This window comes from Pseudophryne corroboree, chromosome 8 (genome assembly GCF_028390025.1).
Source record: "Pseudophryne corroboree isolate aPseCor3 chromosome 8, aPseCor3.hap2, whole genome shotgun sequence".
NCBI lineage: Eukaryota > Metazoa > Chordata > Amphibia > Anura > Myobatrachidae > Pseudophryne > Pseudophryne corroboree.
The window spans coordinates 32,265,956-32,284,062 of record NC_086451.1 but is presented as its reverse complement, the minus strand read 5'-3'; the positions used below and the strand labels follow the sequence as shown (position 1 = coordinate 32,284,062).

Here is an 18,107-nt window from a genome sequence, read left to right as displayed (position 1 = left end):
GTTTCTGTGCAGGGTAAATACTGGCTGCTTTATTTTTACACTGCAATTTAGATTTCAGTTTGAACACACCCCACCCAAATCTAACTCCCTCTGCACATGTTACATCTGCCCCCCCTGCAGTGCACATGGGCCCTCATTCCGAGTTGTTCGCTCGCTAGCTGCTTTTATCAGCATTGCACACGCTAGGCCGCCGCCCTCTGGGAGTGAATCTTAGCAGAATTGCGAACGAAAGATTAGCAGAATTGCGAATAGAAAATTCTTAGCAGTTTCTGAGTAGCTCCAGACCTACTCCTACACTGCGATCAGCTCAGGCCGTTTCGTTCCTGGTTTGACGTCACAAACACTCCCTGCGTTCAGCCAGCCACTCCCCTGTTTCTACAGACACTCCCGTGTTTTATCCTGGCACGCCTGCGTTTTTCCGCACACTCCCAGAAAACGGCCAGTTTCCGCCCAGAAACGCCCACTTCCTGTCAATCACACTCCGATCACTTCAACGATGAAAATTCTTTGTTCGGACGTGAGTAAATCTACTAAGTTTTGTGCTAAAATACTTAGCGCATGTGCGCTGCGTACCATGCGTAATGCGCATTTTTACCTTAATGGCTCTGTTGCGAAAATCAGCAACGAGCGAACAACTCGGAATGACCCCCCATGGTTTTGGCCAACTAATAACAAATTTGCTGCTGCGATCAACTCTGAATTGGGCCCCTAGTAAGCTGCCTTTGTGCAGGAGGGGTGACATGTATTGCCGTGCAGGAGAATCCTGAAGTAACAGGAGGTCCTGTGAGACAGGGTTACACAGTGGCCACCAGTCCTCCAGGCACCAGCTAGAGCAGGGATGGGGAGCCTTTGGCCCTCCAGCTGTTGTTGAACTACACATCCCCAGCATGCCTTGCAACAGTTTAGCATGGCCAAATTGCAAAACTGTTGCAATGCACGCTGGTATGTGTAGTTCAGCAACAGCTGGAGGGCCAAAGGTTCCCCATTCCTGAGCTAGAGCATGGCGAAGGCAACCTACTGCATTCCTTCTGCTGTGGAACTACACATCCCTGCAGGCCCTGCTCCAATGTTAGCATGTCCCAACAGCAGAACGGTGACAGGGGCATGCTGGGATATTTAGTTCAGCATCTGGAGTGCAGCACTCTGCCTGCTCCTGAGCTTAGAGTCCCCTTCAGTGCAGCAGTCCCCGGTTCTGGCTGCCACAAGCCTGAAAACTGATCTGTGACCTTGAGCCTGGTGTCAGGGGCATCCAGCAGCTGGCTGACGCGTGATATTAACATCCGACACGCTGGGCATTGTGCGAGGGCCGAGGGTGGCATCGGTGCCTCTGATTACACAGGATAAGGACTCGTTGGCACTGCAGCCATTACACCTGGTTTCTGTCTGAGCTGAGGGCGGTGGGGTGATGGGACTATTCACACTTGCCGGGGACATAGCACTTTTTGTGAAGACAAGAGGCCTCAGCCGACTTCTCAGTATGTTGTACAAGGAGAGGACACATTCCCAGACGCTGCCGTCCGAGGTCCATCGCCGTATGTGTATGATCTGTGTGTGTGTCCTGTCCGTACCCGTCTCCTAAACTGCGCACTGTCTTTGCAGCCAGCCTTCTCTATGGGAGTAGACCTCCGCAGCAGAGTGTTCCAGTTTGTGGAAGAACGGCTCCAAACCACCATGGTAAATACCTACTGATATAATTGTGTCCTCATCCTTTATATTGTCTCAAACCTTCACGTTATCTGCGTTTTAGCACGCTGAGTTTAAAATGCAATACTATAGGCCGGATGTAATGATGGGGCCTAATTCAGACCTGATCACTGGGCTGCTAAAATTGCTGTCCTGCGATCAGATAGTCGCCGCCCAATGGGTAAACCCGCCCGCGCAAGTGTGCGATCGCATGTGTACACCGAGTTGTTTAAAATCCCTCAGCAGACAGCTGCAAATCCGTTCGCACCTCACTCACCAGTGAATGGTTTTTCCAGTGTGTGCGGTCTGTGCGCAGCCCAGGACTTGCTCCTGCAGTGCGATCAGAACGGGCTGATCGGGGCCGGAGCTGATGTCACACACCCTCCCTGAAAACGCTTGGGAACGCCTGTGTTTTCCCTGACACTCCCAGAAAACGGTCAGTTACCGCCCACATACGGCTTCCTGTCAATCAACCTGCGAATGGCTGTGCGATCGAAATTTTGTCACCAGCCTGTCGCTGTTAGGCGATGCCTATTATTGTTTGCAGACGCGCGTGCTCATTGCGGTGCGTGCGCGGTCTAGCGCCGATTGGACCGCTGGGCGAAAACACTCAGTAGCAATCGGGTCTGAATCACCCCCGAAGTCAATTTTTTTTTTTTTTTTTTTTTGAAGGGTCAATCATGTAAGAGAGATGGCGCTGTTTTTATCAGTCTCCTCGTATTTATCCATGTTTGCTCTTTTATTATACAAGTGACTATATAAAATACGGATTTTCCATGTTTGCCGTTTCATTATATGAGTGACTGTATTGTTCTTTTATGTTGGTTTAAATTATACAGTAGAAATTTCTGCCGCTATATCCTATTACATTCAAAGCAACTCATAGGGGGGGATTAATTGGTGACGTAATTTGCTTCAGGCAGTTCACGATGCGCAGTGACCCTAAGGGGCTCAATCTACGCCGTACGCATGTGTACATGTGGTAGGGAATATAGGGGGTCATTCCGACCCGATCGCTCGCTGCAGTTTGTCGCAGCGATCGGGTCGGAACTGCCCATGCGCCGGCTCCGTAGTGCGCCGGCGCGTGGCAGACGTCGTTGCCTAGCGATCGCCTCTGAGACAGAGCCAGGAGGGGGCTGGACGGCGGCGTTAAGCCGCCGTTTAGGGGCAGCGTCCGGCCAACGCAGGTGTTGCCGGACCGGAGGGGTGGGAGGTCCGCGGCGGCTGCGTGACGTCACACGCAGCCGCTACGTATCGGGGAGTGATGAGTAGCTCCCGGCCAGCACGGTAAAGCTGTGCTGGTCGGGAGCTACTCTTGAAGTGCAAAGGCATCACCGCTGTGCGATGCCTTTGCACTTCTACGGGGGGGAGGGGGGGGGCGGCACTGACATGCGGGGCGGATTAGCCCTGTGCTGGGCGTCTCCCCGCATGTCAGTGTGAATGATCGTAGCTGTGCTAAATGTAGCACAGCTAGGATCAACTCGGAATGACCCCCATAGAGTGTGAGCTCCACTGGGGCAGGGGCTGATGTGAATGGGCAAATATTCTCTGTAAAGCGCTGCGGAATATGTGTGCGCTATATAAATAACTGGTAATAAATAAAAATATAAACACAACATGACAGGCACTTTTATCCTGCGGGGAAGAGCGTACAGTCTGTAGGAGAACGGAGACGACTCGCCCTAATCTATATTATTATCCCCCCTTGTCCTTACAGCTGACGGGAATCCTGATTGGGGCTGTGGTTGCACTGTCCCTTATTGGGATAGTCGTGTTCATCATCTACAAGAGATTCCGACAATCCAGTAAGTATGGTCTGCATTTACTAAGCAATCTGTATTTTATATTTTCTCTGACGTCCTAGTGGATGCTGGGAACTCCGTAAGGACCATGGGGAATAGCGGCTCCGCAGGAGACAGGGCACATCTAAAGAAAGCTTTAGGATCACCTGGTGTGCACTGGCTCCTCCCCCTATGACCCTCCTCCAAGCCTCAGTTAGATTTTCTGTGCCCGACGAGAAGGGTGCACACTAGGGGCTCTCCTGAGCTCTTTGTGAAAGTTTTAGTTTAGGTTTATTATTTTCAGTGAGACCTGCTGGCAACAGGCTCACTGCATCGAGGGACTAAGGGGAGAAGAAGCGAACTCACCTGCGTGCAGAGTGGATTGGGCTTCTTAGGCTACTGGACATTAGCTCCAGAGGGACGATCACAGGTTCAGCCTGGATGGGTCACCGGAGCCGCGCCGCCGGCCCCCTTACAGAGCCAGAAGAGCGAAGAGGTCCGGAAAAATCGGCGGCAGAAGACTTTCCTGTCTTCAGATAAAGGTAGGCGCACAGCACCGCAGCTGTGCGCCATTGCTCTCAGCACACTTCACACTCCGGTCACTGAGGGTGCAGGGCGCTGGGGGGGCAGCGCCCTGAGACGCAATAAATCGATAGAAAACCTTTTCTCTATCGTCCTAGTGGATGCTGGGGTTCCTGAAAGGACCATGGGGAATAGCGGCTCCGCAGGAGACAGGGCACAAAAAGTAAAGCTTTTTCCGATCAGGTGGTGTGCACTGGCTCCTCCCCCTATGACCCTCCTCCAGACTCCAGTTAGATTTTTGTGCCCGGCCGAGAAGGGTGCAATCTAGGTGGCTCTCCTAAAGAGCTGCTTAGAAAAAGTTTAGCTAGGTTTTTTATTTTACAGTGATTCCTGCTGGCAACAGGATCACTGCAGCGAGGGACTGAGGGGAGAAGGAGTCAACTCACCTGCGTGCAGGATGGATTGGTTTCTTGGCTACTGGACATCAAGCTCCAGAGGGACGATCACAGGTACAGCCTGGATGGTCACCGGAGCCACGCCGCCGGCCCCCTTGCAGATGCTGAAATCAGAAGAGGTCCAGAATCGGCGGCTGAAGACTCCTGCAGTCTTCTAAAGGTAGCGCACAGCACTGCAGCTGTGCGCCATTTTCCTCTCAGCACACTTCACACGGCAGTCACTGAGGGTGCAGGGCGCTGGGAGGGGGGCGCCCTGGGAGGCAAATGATTACCTATAAAGGCTAAAAATACCTCACATATAGCCCTAGAGGCTATATGGAGATATTTAACCCCTGCCTAATTTTTCTAAATAGCGGGAGACGAGCCCGCCAGAAAAGGGGCGGGGCCTATCTCCTCAGCACACGGCGCCATTTCCTCTCACAGCTCCGCTGGTCAGGACGGCTCCCAAGTCTCTCCCCTGCACTGCACTACAGAAACAGGGTAAAACAGAGAGGGGGGGGCACATTTATGGCGATATTTTGATATAACAAAGCAGCTATAAGGGAGCACTTATTATAAGGCTATCCCTGATATATATATAGCGCTTTTGGTGTGTGCTGGCAAACTCTCCCTCTGTCTCCCCAAAGGGCTAGTGGGTCCTGTCTTCGTTAGGAGCATTCCCTGTGTGTCTGCTGTGTGTCGGTACGTGTGTGTCGACATGTATGAGGACGATATTGGTGTGGAGGCGGAGCAATTGCCAAATATGAGGATGTCACCCCCTAGGGAGTCGACACCAGAATGGATGCCTTTATTTATGGAACTACGGGATAGTGTCAACACGCTAAAGCAGTCGTTTGACGACATGAGACGGCCGGACAATCAATTAGTGCCTGTCCAGGCGACTCAAACACCGTCAGGGGCTGTGAAACGCCCTTTGCCTCAGTCGGTCGACACAGACCCAGACACAGGCGATGACTCCAGTGGTGACGGTGACGAATCAACCGTATTTTCCAGTAGGGCCACACGTTATATGATTTTGGCAATGAAGGAGGCGTTACATTTAGCTGATACTACAGGTACCACTAAACAGGGTATTATGTGGGGTATGAAAAAACTACCTATAGTTTTTCCTGAATCAGAAGAACTAAATGACGTGTGTAATGAAGCGTGGGTTGCCCCTGATAAAAAGCTGATAATTTCAAAGAAATTATTGGCATTATACCCTTTCCCGCCAGAGGTTAGGGAGCGCTGGGAAACACCTCCTAGGGTGGACAAGGCGCTAACACGCTTATCTAAACAAGTGGCGTTACCCTCTCCTGAGACGGCCGCACTTAAAGATCCATCAGATAGGAGGATGGAAAATATCCAAAAAAGTATATACACACATGCAGGTGTTATACTACGACCAGCTGTAGCGACTGCCTGGATGGGCAGTGCGGGGGTAGTTTGGTCAGAGTCCCTGATTGAAAATATTGATACCCTGGACAGGGACAATATTTTACTGTCGTTAGAACAAATAAAGGATGCATTTCTTTATATGCGTGATGCACAGAGGGATATATGCACACTGGCATCACGGGTAAGTGCTATGTCCATTTCGGCCAGAAGAGCTTTATGGACGCGACAGTGGACAGGCGATGCGGATTCAAAACGGCATATGGAAGTTTTGCCGTATAAAGGGGAGGAGTTATTTGGAGTCGGTCTATCAGATTTGGTGGCCACGGCTACAGCCGGGAAATCCACCTTTCTACCTCAAGTCACTCCCCAACAGAAAAAGGCACCGACTTTTCAACCGCAGCCCTTTCGTTCCTTTAAAAATAAGAGAGCAAAGGGCTATTCATATCTGCCACGAGGCAAAGGTCGAGGGAAGAGACAGCAACACGCAGCTCCTTCCCAGGATCAGAAGCCCTCCCCGGCTTCTACAAAAGCCTCAGCATGACGCTGGGGCTTCTCAAGCGGACTCGGGGACGGTGGGGGGTCGTCTCAAAAATTACAGCGCGCAGTGGGCTCACTCGCAAGTAGATCCCTGGATCCTGCAGATAATATCTCAGGGATACAGGTTGGAATTAGAGACAGATCCACCTCGCCGTTTCCTGAAGTCTGCTTTACCAACGTCCCCCTCCGAAAGGGAGACGGTTTTGGAAGCCATTCACAAGCTGTACTCTCAGCAGGTGATAGTCAAGGTACCTCTTCTGCAACAAGGGAAGGGGTATTATTCCACTCTTTTTGTGATACCGAAGCCGGATGGCTCGGTAAGGCCTATTCTAAATCTGAAGTCCTTGAACCTGTACATAAAGAAGTTCAAGTTCAAAATGGAGTCACTCAGAGCAGTGATAGCGAACCTGGAAGAGGGGGACTTTATGGTATCCTTGGACATCAAGGATGCGTATCTCCACGTTCCAATTTACCCCTCACACCAGGGGTACCTCAGGTTCGTTGTACAAAACTGTCACTATCAGTTTCAGACGCTGCCGTTCGGATTGTCCACGGCACCTCGGATCTTTACAAAGGTAATGGCCGAGATGATGATTCTTCTTCGAAGAAAAGGCGTATTAATTATCCCATACTTGGACGATCTCCTAATAAGGGCGAGGTCCAGAGAACAGCTAGAGATGGGATTAGCACTGTCTCAAGAAGTGCTAAAACAGCACGGGTGGATTCTGAATATTCCAAAATCCCAGTTAATGCCGACAACTCGTCTGCTGTTCCTAGGGATGATTCTGGACACGGTTCAGAAAAAGGTTTTTCTCCCGGAGGAAAAAGCCAAGGAGTTATCCGAGCTTGTCAGGAACCTCCTAAAACCAGGAAAGGTGTCTGTACATCAATGCACAAGAGTCCTGGGAAAAATGGTGGCTTCTTACGAAGCAATTCCATTCGGCAGATTCCACGCAAGAATTTTCCAAAGGGATCTGTTGGACAAATGGTCAGGGTCGCATCTTCAGATGCACCTGCGGATAACCCTGTCTCCAAGGACAAGGGTGTCTCTTCTGTGGTGGTTGCAGAGTGCTCATCTATTGGAGGGCCGCAGATTCGGCATACAGGATTGGATCCTGGTGACCACGGACGCCAGCCTGAGAGGCTGGGGAGCAGTCACACAAGGAAGAAACTTCCAGGGAGTATGGACGAGCCTGGAAACGTCTCTTCACATAAACATTCTGGAACTAAGAGCAATATACAATGCTCTAAGCCAGGCAGAACCTCTGCTTCAGGGAAAACCGGTGTTGATCCAGTCGGACAACATCACGGCAGTCGCCCATGTGAACAGACAGGGCGGCACAAGAAGCAGGAGTGCAATGGCAGAAGCTGCAAGGATTCTTCGCTGGGCAGAGAATCATGTGATAGCACTGTCAGCAGTGTTCATCCCGGGAGTGGACAACTGGGAAGCAGACTTCCTCAGCAGACACGATCTTCACCCGGGAGAGTGGGGACTTCATCCAGAAGTCTTCCACATGCTGGTAACCCGTTGGGAAAGACCAATGGTGGACATGATGGCGTCTCGCCTCAACAAAAAACTGGACAGGTATTGCGCCAGGTCAAGAGATCCGCAGGCAATAGCTGTGGACGCGCTGGTAACGCCTTGGGTGTACCAGTCGGTGTATGTGTTTCCTCCTCTGCCTCTCATACCAAAAGTATTGAGAATTATACGGCAAAGAGGCGTAAGAACGATACTAGTGGTTCCGGATTGGCCAAGAAGGACTTGGTACCCGGAACTTCAAGAGATGATCACGGAAGATCCGTGGCCTCTACCTCTAAGGAGGGACTTGCTTCAGCAGGGTCCCTGTCTGTTTCAAGACTTACCGCGGCTGCGTTTGACGGCATGGCGGTTGAACGCCGGATCCTAAAGGAAAAAGGCATGCCGGAAGAAGTCATTCCTACTTTGATTAAAGCAAGGAAGGAAGTAACCGTGCAACATTATCACCGAATTTGGCGAAAATATGTTGCGTGGTGCGAAGATCGGAGTGCTCCGACGGAGGAATTTCAACTGGGTCGATTCCTACATTTCCTGCAATCAGGATTGTCTATGGGTCTCAAATTGGGATCTATTAAGGTTCAAATTTCGGCCCTGTCGATTTTCTTTCAAAAAGAATTGGCTTCAGTCCCTGAAGTCCAGACCTTTGTTAAGGGAGTGCTGCATATACAGCCTCCTGTGGTGCCTCCAGTGGCACCGTGGGATCTCAATGTGGTTTTGGACTTTCTAAAATCTCATTGGTTTGAACCACTAAAAAAGGTGGATTTAAAATATCTCACATGGAAAGTGACCATGTTACTAGCCCTGGCTTCGGCCAGGAGAGTGTCAGAACTGGCAGCTTTATCTTACAAAAGCCCATATCTGATTTTCCATTCGGACAGGGCAGAACTGCGGACTCGTCCGCATTTTCTCCCTAAGGTGGTGTCAGCATTTCATCTGAACCAGCCTATTGTAGTGCCTGCGGCTACAAGTGACTTGGAGGACTCCAAGTTACTGGACGTTGTCAGAGCATTAAAAATATATATTGCAAGGACAGCTGGAGTCAGAAAATCTGACTCGTTGTTTATATTGTATGCACCCAACAAGATGGGTGCTCCTGCGTCTAAGCAGACGATTGCTCGTTGGATCTGTAGCACAATCCAACTTGCACATTCTGTGGCAGGCCTGCCACAGCCTAAATCTGTAAAGGCCCACTCCACAAGGAAGGTGGGCTCATCTTGGGCGGCTGCCCGAGGGGTCTCGGCATTACAACTTTGCCGAGCAGCTACGTGGTCAGGGGAGAACACGTTTGTAAAATTTTACAAATTTGATACTCTGGCTAAGGAGGACCTGGAGTTCTCTCATTCGGTGCTGCAGAGTCATCCGCACTCTCCCGCCCGTTTGGGAGCTTTGGTATAATCCCCATGGTCCTTTCAGGAACCCCAGCATCCACTAGGACGATAGAGAAAATAAGATTTTACTTACCGATAAATCTATTTCTCGGAGTCCGTAGTGGATGCTGGGCGCCCATCCCAAGTGCGGATTATCTGCATAAATTGTACATAGTTATTGTTAACTAATTCGGGTTATTGTTGAAGGAAGCCATCTTTCAGAGGCTCCGCTGTTATCATACTGTTAACTGGGTTTAGATCACAAGTTGTACGGTGTGATTGGTGTGGCTGGTATGAGTCTTACCCGGGATTCAAAATCCTCCCTTATTGTGTACGCTCGTCCGGGCACAGTACCTAACTGGAGTCTGGAGGAGGGTCATAGGGGGAGGAGCCAGTGCACACCACCTGATCGGAAAAAGCTTTACTTTTTGTGCCCTGTCTCCTGCGGAGCCGCTATTCCCCATGGTCCTTTCAGGAACCCCAGCATCCACTACGGACTCCGAGAAATAGATTTATCGGTAAGTAAAATCTTATTTTATGGCTAAAATAAATGCATCACATATAACTCCTGGGCTATATGGATGCATTTAACCCCTGCCAAAACATACAAGAAAACGGATGATAAGGACGCCGAGAAAGGGGCGGAGCCTATCTCCTCAGCACACTGGCGCCATTTTCCCTCACAGCTCAGTTGGAGGGAAGCTCCCTGGCTCTCCCCTGCAGTCACTACACTACAGAAAGGGGTTAAAAAAGAGAGGGGGGCACAAATTAGGCGCAGTATAAACAATACAGCAGCTATAAAGGGAAAAACACTTATATAAGGTTATCCCTGTATATATATATAGCGCTCTGGTGTGTGCTGGCAAACTCTCCCTCTGTCTCCCCAAAGGGCTAGTGGGGTCCTGTCCTCTATCAGAGCATTCCCTGTGTGTGTGCTGTGTGTCGGTACGTTTGTGTCGACATGTATGAGGAGAAAAATGATGAGGAGACGGAGTAGAGTGTCTGTAATAGTGTTGTCACCCCCTGGGGGGTCGACACCTGAGTGGATGTACTGTTGAAATTGCGTGACAGTGTCAGCTTTGTATAAAAGACAGTGGTTGACATGAGACAGCCGGCTACTCAGCTTGTGCATGTCCAGACGTCTCATACAGGGGCTCTAAAGCGCCCGTTACCTCAGATACAGACGCCGACACGGATACTGACTCCTGTGTCGACGGTGAAGAGACAACCGTGATTTCCAATAGGGCCACACATTGCATGATTGAGGCAATGGAAAAAGTTTACACTCTTCTGATAATATAAATACCACCAAAAAAAAGGGGTATTATGTTTGGTGAGGAAAAACTTCCTGTAGTTTTCCTGAATCTGAGAAATAAAATGAGGTGTGTGATGATGCGTGGGTTTCCCCCCGATAACAATTGATAATTTCTAAAAAGTTATTGGCAGTATACCTTTTCCCGCCAGAGGTTAGGGTGCGTTGGGAAACACCCCCTAGGGGGGATAAGGCGCTCACACGCTTGTAAGAACAAGGGCTCTACCCTCTCTGGAGATGGCCGCCCTTAGGGATCCTGCTGATAGAAAGCAGGAGGGTATCCTAAAATGTATTTACACACATACTGGTGTTATACTGCGACCAGCAATCGCCTCAGCCTGGATGTGCAGTGCTGGGTTGGCGTGGTCGGATTCCCTGACTGGAAATTTGATATCCTAGATAAGGACAGTATATTATTGCCTATAGAGCAATTAAAAGATGCATTTCTATATATGCATGATGCACAGCGGAATATTTGCCGACTGGCATCAAGTCTAAGCGCGTTGTCCATTTCTACCAGTAGAGGGTTATGGACACGTCAGTGGTCAGGTGATGCGTATTCCAAACGGCATTTGGAAGTATTGCCTTAACAAAAAAGGGGATGTACCCCAGGTCGCCTCTCAAAATAAGACGCCGTATTATCAGGCGCAGTCCTGGTTGGCAAGCGGACAAAAGGGTTCCTCTTTTCTGCTCGTGACAGAGGGAGAGGAAAATGGCTGCAGAGATCAGCCAGTTCCAAGGAACAGAAACTCTTTTCCGCCTCTGCCAAGCCCTCAGTATGACGCTAGGGCTTTACAAGTTCAGGCACGGTGGGGTCCCGTTCTCAATGAATTTCAGTGCGCAGTGGGCTCACTCGCAAGTAGACCCCTGGATCCTTCAGGTAATATTTCAGGGGTACAAATTGGAATTCGAGACGTATCCCCCTCGCCGTTTCCAAAAGTCTGTTTTACCGACGTCTCCCGCTGACAGGGAGGCAGTTTTGGAAACCATTCACAAGCTGTATTCCCAGCAGGTGATAATCAAGATACCCCTCCTGCAACAGGGAACAGGGTATTATTCCACACTATTGTGGTACCGAAGCCAGACGGCTCGGTGAGACCGATTTTAAAATCTAAAATCTAAAATCTTTGAACACTTGCATACAGAGGTTCAAATTCAAAATTGAGTCACTCAGAGCAGTGATTGCAAACCTGGAAGAAGGGGACTACATGATGTCTCGGGACATCAAGGATGCTTACCTTCATGTCAAAATTTACCCTTCTCACCAAGGGTATTTCAGGTTATGGTACAGAACTGTCACTATCAGTTCGGACGCTGCCGTAGGGATGGTCCACGGCACCCCGGGTCTTTACCAAGGTAATGGCCGAAATGATATCCCTTCGAAGGAAGGAAATTTTAGTTATCCCTTACTTGGACGATTCCCTGATAAGGGTAAGATCCAGGGAACACTTGGAAGTCTGTGTAGCACTATCTCAGGTAGTGTTGCGGCAGCACGATTGGATTCTCAATATTCCAAAATCGCAGCTGGTTCCGACGACTTGTCTTCTGTTCCTAGGGATGATCCTGGACACAGTCCAGAAAGAAGGTGTTTCTCCCGGAGGAGAAAGCCAGGGAGTTATCCGAGCTAGTCAGGAACCTCCTAAAACCGAACCAAGTCTCAGTGCATCAATGCACAAGGGTTCTGGGTAAAAATGGTGGCTTCCTACGAAGCAATCCCATTCGGCAGATTCCACGCAAGACTTTCCAGTGGAACCTACTGGACAAATGGTCCGGGTTGCATCTTCAGATGCTTCAGCGGATAACCCTGTCACCGGGGACAAGGGTATCCCTCCTGTGGTGGTTGCAGAGTGCTCATCTTCTAGAGGGCCGCAGATTCGCATTCGGGACTGGGTCCTGGTGGCCACGGATGCCAGCCTGCGAGGCTGGGGAGCAGTCACACAGGGAAGGAATTTCCAGGGCGTATGGTCAAGCCTGGAGACATCTCTTCATATAAACATTCTGGAACTAAGGGCCATTTACAATGCCCTAAGTCAAGCGAAACCCCTGCTTCAGGGTCAGGCGGTATTGATCCAATCGGACAACATCACGTCAGTCGCCCACGTAAACAGACAGGGCGGCACGGGAAGCAGGGGGGCAATGGCAGAAGCTGCAAGGATTCTTCGCTGGGCGGAAGATCATGTGATAGCACTGTCAGCAGTTTCATTCCGGGAGTGGACAACTGGGAAGCAGACTTCCTCAGCAGACACGATCTACACCCGGGAGAGTGGGGACTTCATCCAGAAGTCTTCCACATGATTGTGAACCGTTGGGAAAAACCAAAGGTGGATATGATGGCGTCCCGCCTCAATAAAAAACTGGACAGGTATTGCGCCAGGTCAAGAGACCCTCAGGCAATAGCTGTGGACGCTCTGGTAACACCGTGGGTGTTCCAGTCAGTGTATGTGTTCCCTCCTCTGCCTCTCATACCAAAAGTACTGAGAATTATACGGCAAAGGGGAGTAAGAACGATACTTGTGGCTCCGGATTGGCCAAGAAGAACTTGGTATCCGGAACTTCAAGAGATGCTCACGGACGAACCGTGGCCTCTACCTCTAAGAAAGGACCTGCTCCAGCAGGGGCCTTGTTTGTTCCAAGACTTACCGCGGCTGCGTTTGACGGCTTGGTGGTTGAACGCCGGATCCTGAAGGAAAAAGGCATTCCAGATGAAGTCATCCCTAACCTGGTCAAGGCCAGGAAGGACGTAACCGCAAAACATTATCACCGCATTTGGCGAAAATATGTTGCGTGGTGGGAGGCCAAGAAGGCCCCTACAGAGAAATTTCAACTGGGTCGTTTCCTCCATTTCCTGCAAACAGGACTGTCTATGGGCCTAAAATTAGGGTCCATTAAGGTTCAATTTTCGGCCCTGTCGATTTTCTTCCAAAAGGAACTGGCTTCAGTGCCTGAAGTTCAGACATTTGTAAAAGGGGTACTGCATATACAGCCTCCTTTTGTGCCTCCAGTGGCACCTTGGGATCTCAATGTTGTGTTGAGTTTCCTAAAGTCACATTGGTTTGAACCACTCACCACTGTGGACTTAAAATATCTCACATGGAAGGTGACGATGCTGTTAGCCCTGGCTTCAGCCAGGCGTGTGTCAGAATTGGCGGCTTTATCATATAAAAGCCCTTATTTAATATTTCATTCTGACAGGGCAGAATTGAGGACTTGTCCTCAATTTCTACCTAAGGTGGTTTCTGCATTTCACATGAAGCAACCTATTGTGGTACCTGCGGCTACTAAGGACTTGGAGGATTCCAAGTTGCTTGACGTGGTCAGGGCCCTGAAAATATATGTTTCCAGGACGGCTGGAGTCAGAAAATCTGACTCGCTGTTTATCCTGTATGCACCCAACAAACTGGGTGCTCCTGCTTCTAAGCAGACGATTGCTCGTTGGATTTGTAGTACAATTCAGCTTGCACATTCTGTGGCAGGCCTGCCACAGCCAAAAATCTTAAAATGCCCACTCCACAAGGAAGGTGGGCTCATCTTGGGCAGCTGCCCGAGGGGTCTCGGCTTTACAACTTTGCCGAGCAGTTACTTGGTCAGGAGCAAATACGTTTGTAAAATTCTACAAATTTGATACCCTGGCTGAGGAGGACCTGGAGTTCTCTCATTCGGTGCTGCAGAGTCATCCGCACTCTCCCGCCCGTTTGGGAGCTTTGGTATAATCCCCATGGTCCTTACGGAGTTCCCAGCATCCACTAGGACGTCAGAGAAAATAAGAATTTACTTACCGATAATTCTATTTCTCGTAGTCCGTAGTGGATGCTGGGCGCCCATCCCAAGTGCGGATTGTCTGCAATACTGGTACATAATTATTGTTACCAAAAAATTCGGGTTATTGTTGTAGTGAGCCATCTTTTATAGAGGCTTCTCTATTATCATGCTGTTAACTGGGTTCAGATCACAAGTTGTACAGTGTGATTGGTGTGGCTGGTATGAGTCTTACCCGGGATTCAAAATCCTTCCTTATTGTGTACGCTCGTCCGGGCACAGTATCCTAACTGAGGCTTGGAGGAGGGTCATAGGGGGAGGAGCCAGTGCACACCAGGTGATCCTAAAGCTTTCTTTAGATGTGCCCTGTCTCCTGCGGAGCCGCTATTCCCCATGGTCCTTACGGAGTTCCCAGCATCCACTACGGACTACGAGAAATAGAATTATCGGTAAGTAAATTCTTATTATTTTGTTCGGGATCGGTATGAAATACCTCCAATCAAAATCCCGACGGTCGAAATCCCGACAACAATTGACTGACGGTCAAAATCCCGACATGGACAAAATACCGACATTTAAAATACCGACGAGGTCAAAATACCGACATGTAAAATACCGACATGTAAAATACCGACATGTAAAATGCCGACAGGTCAAAATGACGACATGAGTTTTTCAGTGGGTTTTTGTGTGTATGTCGACATGGACACCATAAAAGTATACCGCGTCCCCTCGCTGCGTTTGGCACGCTATTATATTCCCCCTCCAGGTCCACTGGGATGGTAAAGTATGAACAAGTCGGTTTCAATGAAAAACTCATGTCGACATTTTGGCCTGTCGGTATTTTGACCTTGTCGGTATTTTAAATGTCGGTATTTTCACCTTGTCAGGATTTTGACCGTCGGTCAATTGCTGTCGGGATTTCGACCGTCGGGATTTTGATTAGAGGTAAATTGACTGCATCCCTTTTGTTCCCCTAAAGCTTTGAAGTAACATTTTTTACAGCTTTGTATCTTACCCCGGTCCTCACTAAACCCTGTAACCTGCATTTGAGCCTCCCTCCAAGCATTGCATGTTTACCAGATTTGCCATAAGGAGCACAAGTGCAGTAATTAGTTTCTGACTCATTTAAAAAGAACCACGGGGCTATTTATAATATCACCGGGGAAGACATGGAAAGAGAAAGGTTTGGTGGACTGTCGGACAAGTCTCTCTCTTTGGGGGTCATTCCGAGTTGTTCGCTCGCTAGCAGTTTTTAGCAGCCATGCAAACGCTATGCCGCCTCCCACTGGGAGTGTATTTTAGCTTAGCAGAAGTGCGAACGAAAGGATCGCAGAGCGGCTACAAAATTTTTTTGTGCTGTTTCAGAGTAGCTTCAGACCTACTCAGCGCTTGCGATCACTTCAGACTGTTCAGTTCCGGATTTGACGTCACAACCACGCCCTGCGTTCGCCCAGCCACGCCTGCGTTTTTCCTGGCACGCCTGTTTTTCCAGTCACTCCCTGAAAACGGTCAGTTGACACCCAGAAACGCCCTCTTCATGTCAATCACTCTGCGGCCAGCAGTGCAACTGAAAAGCTTCGCTAGACCCTGTGTGAAACTACATCGTTCGTTGTAATAGTACGTCACGCGTGCGCATTGTGCCGCATACGCAGAAGTGCCGTTTTTTTGCCCCATCGCTGCACAGCGAACGAATGCAGCTAGCGATCAACTCTGAATGACCACCCTTATGTAGCCTTTCCCAGGTCTTATGTTGTGATAGAGCAGGCCTGGCCAACCTGTGGCTCTCCAGCTGTTGTAAAACTACAAATTCCATCATGCTTTGCCACAGTTTTGCTATTAGGGAATGCTAAAACTATGGCAGGGCATGCTGGGATGTGTAGTTTCACAACATCTGGAGAGCCACAGGTTGGCCAGGCCTGTGATAGAGGATCTCTGCTTACAAAGCTCTGTCCTTTTCCTGCTGATTGACAGTTTTGGGAAGATGGGGAAGGGGGGTAATTAAAAGGACAGATGTGGACAAGACGGGAGATCTCCTGGAGAACCACTGATTATGAGAGGTTACCTGTAGTGAGCAGGTTGGAACGTAAATATCAGCCGATTGATATTCTTGCATCGTTTTGCATTGGTTATGTGTGTTCTTAAATCATTCGGTTTGGGGCCAGTTAATGATGGAAAAGAGAGAATTATTTTTTTAATGTCTCCTCCCAAATTGAGCGTGGCAGTGGGTACTGTTTACCCTCTTTCTAATTTCCATATAATGCCACTGGCACTCTAAGGGTGGGCGCTGCCAGCAAAGGAGGTGATGACTGTAAGGGTTTTCTTTTCGGGGCATATTCACCTTAAGGGGGAAAATTCAATTAGCTGTGGACTTTTCGCGCAAAAAAAAAAGAGACTTTTACCGCGAATCACGATTATAGCCTATTCAATTATCTGGGAAAATTTATCGTTGATCATTTTTTCGCAAATTTCACTTCACCTAATCTGAGCAGGTTAAAAATTGGGAAAAACATTTTTACCTGAAAATAGGGATTTTCCCCAACTTTTCACCTGCTCAGAGTAGGTGAAGTGAAATTTGCGAAAAAATGATCACCGATAAATTTTCCCGGATAATTGAATAGGCTGTAATCGTGATTCGCGGTAAAAATGTTTGGATGACTAATTAGGCACGTTAATTATTTTTAATTGGCCAATAATGACATCATTTTTGGTGTGAAAAACTACAAAGTGATAGAAATTGGGGTTCAAGGTAGGACAGGTATATTGGGGTGCTTTATGAATGGGACAGGTGTTTTTAGGTTTGCAGGTGGGAGTAATCGGTCTGTTTACACTTTTGTTTTTAAAAGTACCCTAAAATGACCCAAATATATACTAATACCCATTTTCGTGTACCCAAAAATTAATGAGAGCATTTGTTTTGCACAAAAAAACTTGCTTTCTATATTTTTTTTTTTTTGCTTTTCACGTGAAACCCGTTTGCAATTGAATAGGTCGAAAAACGGGAGCGCGCATACCCGCGAAAAGCCATTTTCACTGCAGTTTTCGGCCGACGGGGTCTGCAAATGTCTCACGCTTCTCTCATTCAGGGCAGGCTCAGCTTTCCAGTAAACATTAGGGGAGGGGCATCGACAACAGCTGTTGTCAGTTTGGCAAGTGGGACTCGTGTACAGGGGATGTCTCACAGACCACCTGTGGGTGCACTGCTCTTTAACAGAACCTTATTTGACAGCGGTGTTGTTCTGTGGGATTGTCCTGACCTGGCACTCAGCTCCTAGCATAGCCACTGCACGTCTGGTAGGATGCAGCCGGCTACAGGCTGCCGCTACAATCAGCGGGTGTCAGGCCTGGAGCCTTGCTGAGCAAACTGAAAGTCATGGCTGAAACTTGCTGACGAGCCGTAATGTAGCAGAGGAAATATAATAGCTGCCTATTGTGGTTTCCAGTGCTCAGCCTCCCCGCTGGTGGCCTCTCTAAGTCATTAGACGCTTGTGCAGAGTGGAGAAGAGATTGTGTCTTGGCATGAAGATGTCGCCTCCCTCCCTCCCTGCCAGTGTGCTTCATTACCTGGGAGCAGTTAATAAGTTATTGTATTACAAGTACATTTGTGCCTGCAGTTGGAACCTTGCAGACAGGACACTTACTCACCTAGTTATCCATTAACCCCCAGACTACTGGTGGCTTGCTTAGTATCTTCATTAACAATATAATATACTACACCTAGAATCCATTCAGCTAGTAAATAATTGAAAAATTAAATCATTACAATGTAGTGAAAATGGA

General features: G+C 48.9%; 1 protein-coding gene across 3 annotated transcripts in view; it reads left to right on the top strand.

Annotated features, from left to right (window-relative positions):
• Window positions 1-1,196: 1,196 nt before the first annotated feature.
• PNPLA7 (patatin like phospholipase domain containing 7) overlaps window positions 1,197-18,107 on the top strand; it is a 258,686-nt gene continuing 241,775 nt past the window's right edge. For 2 of the 3 annotated variants that reach the window (XM_063936182.1, XM_063936180.1), the window contains exons 1-3: window positions 1,197-1,522; window positions 1,600-1,674; window positions 3,401-3,488. In XM_063936182.1, coding sequence (XP_063792252.1) covers window positions 1,406-1,522; window positions 1,600-1,674; window positions 3,401-3,488 — 280 coding nt within the window. In that variant the 5' untranslated portion in view covers window positions 1,197-1,405. The remainder of the gene's footprint in view (window positions 1,523-1,599; window positions 1,675-3,400; window positions 3,489-18,107) is intronic. The other variant, XM_063936181.1, reaches the window with a different exon arrangement.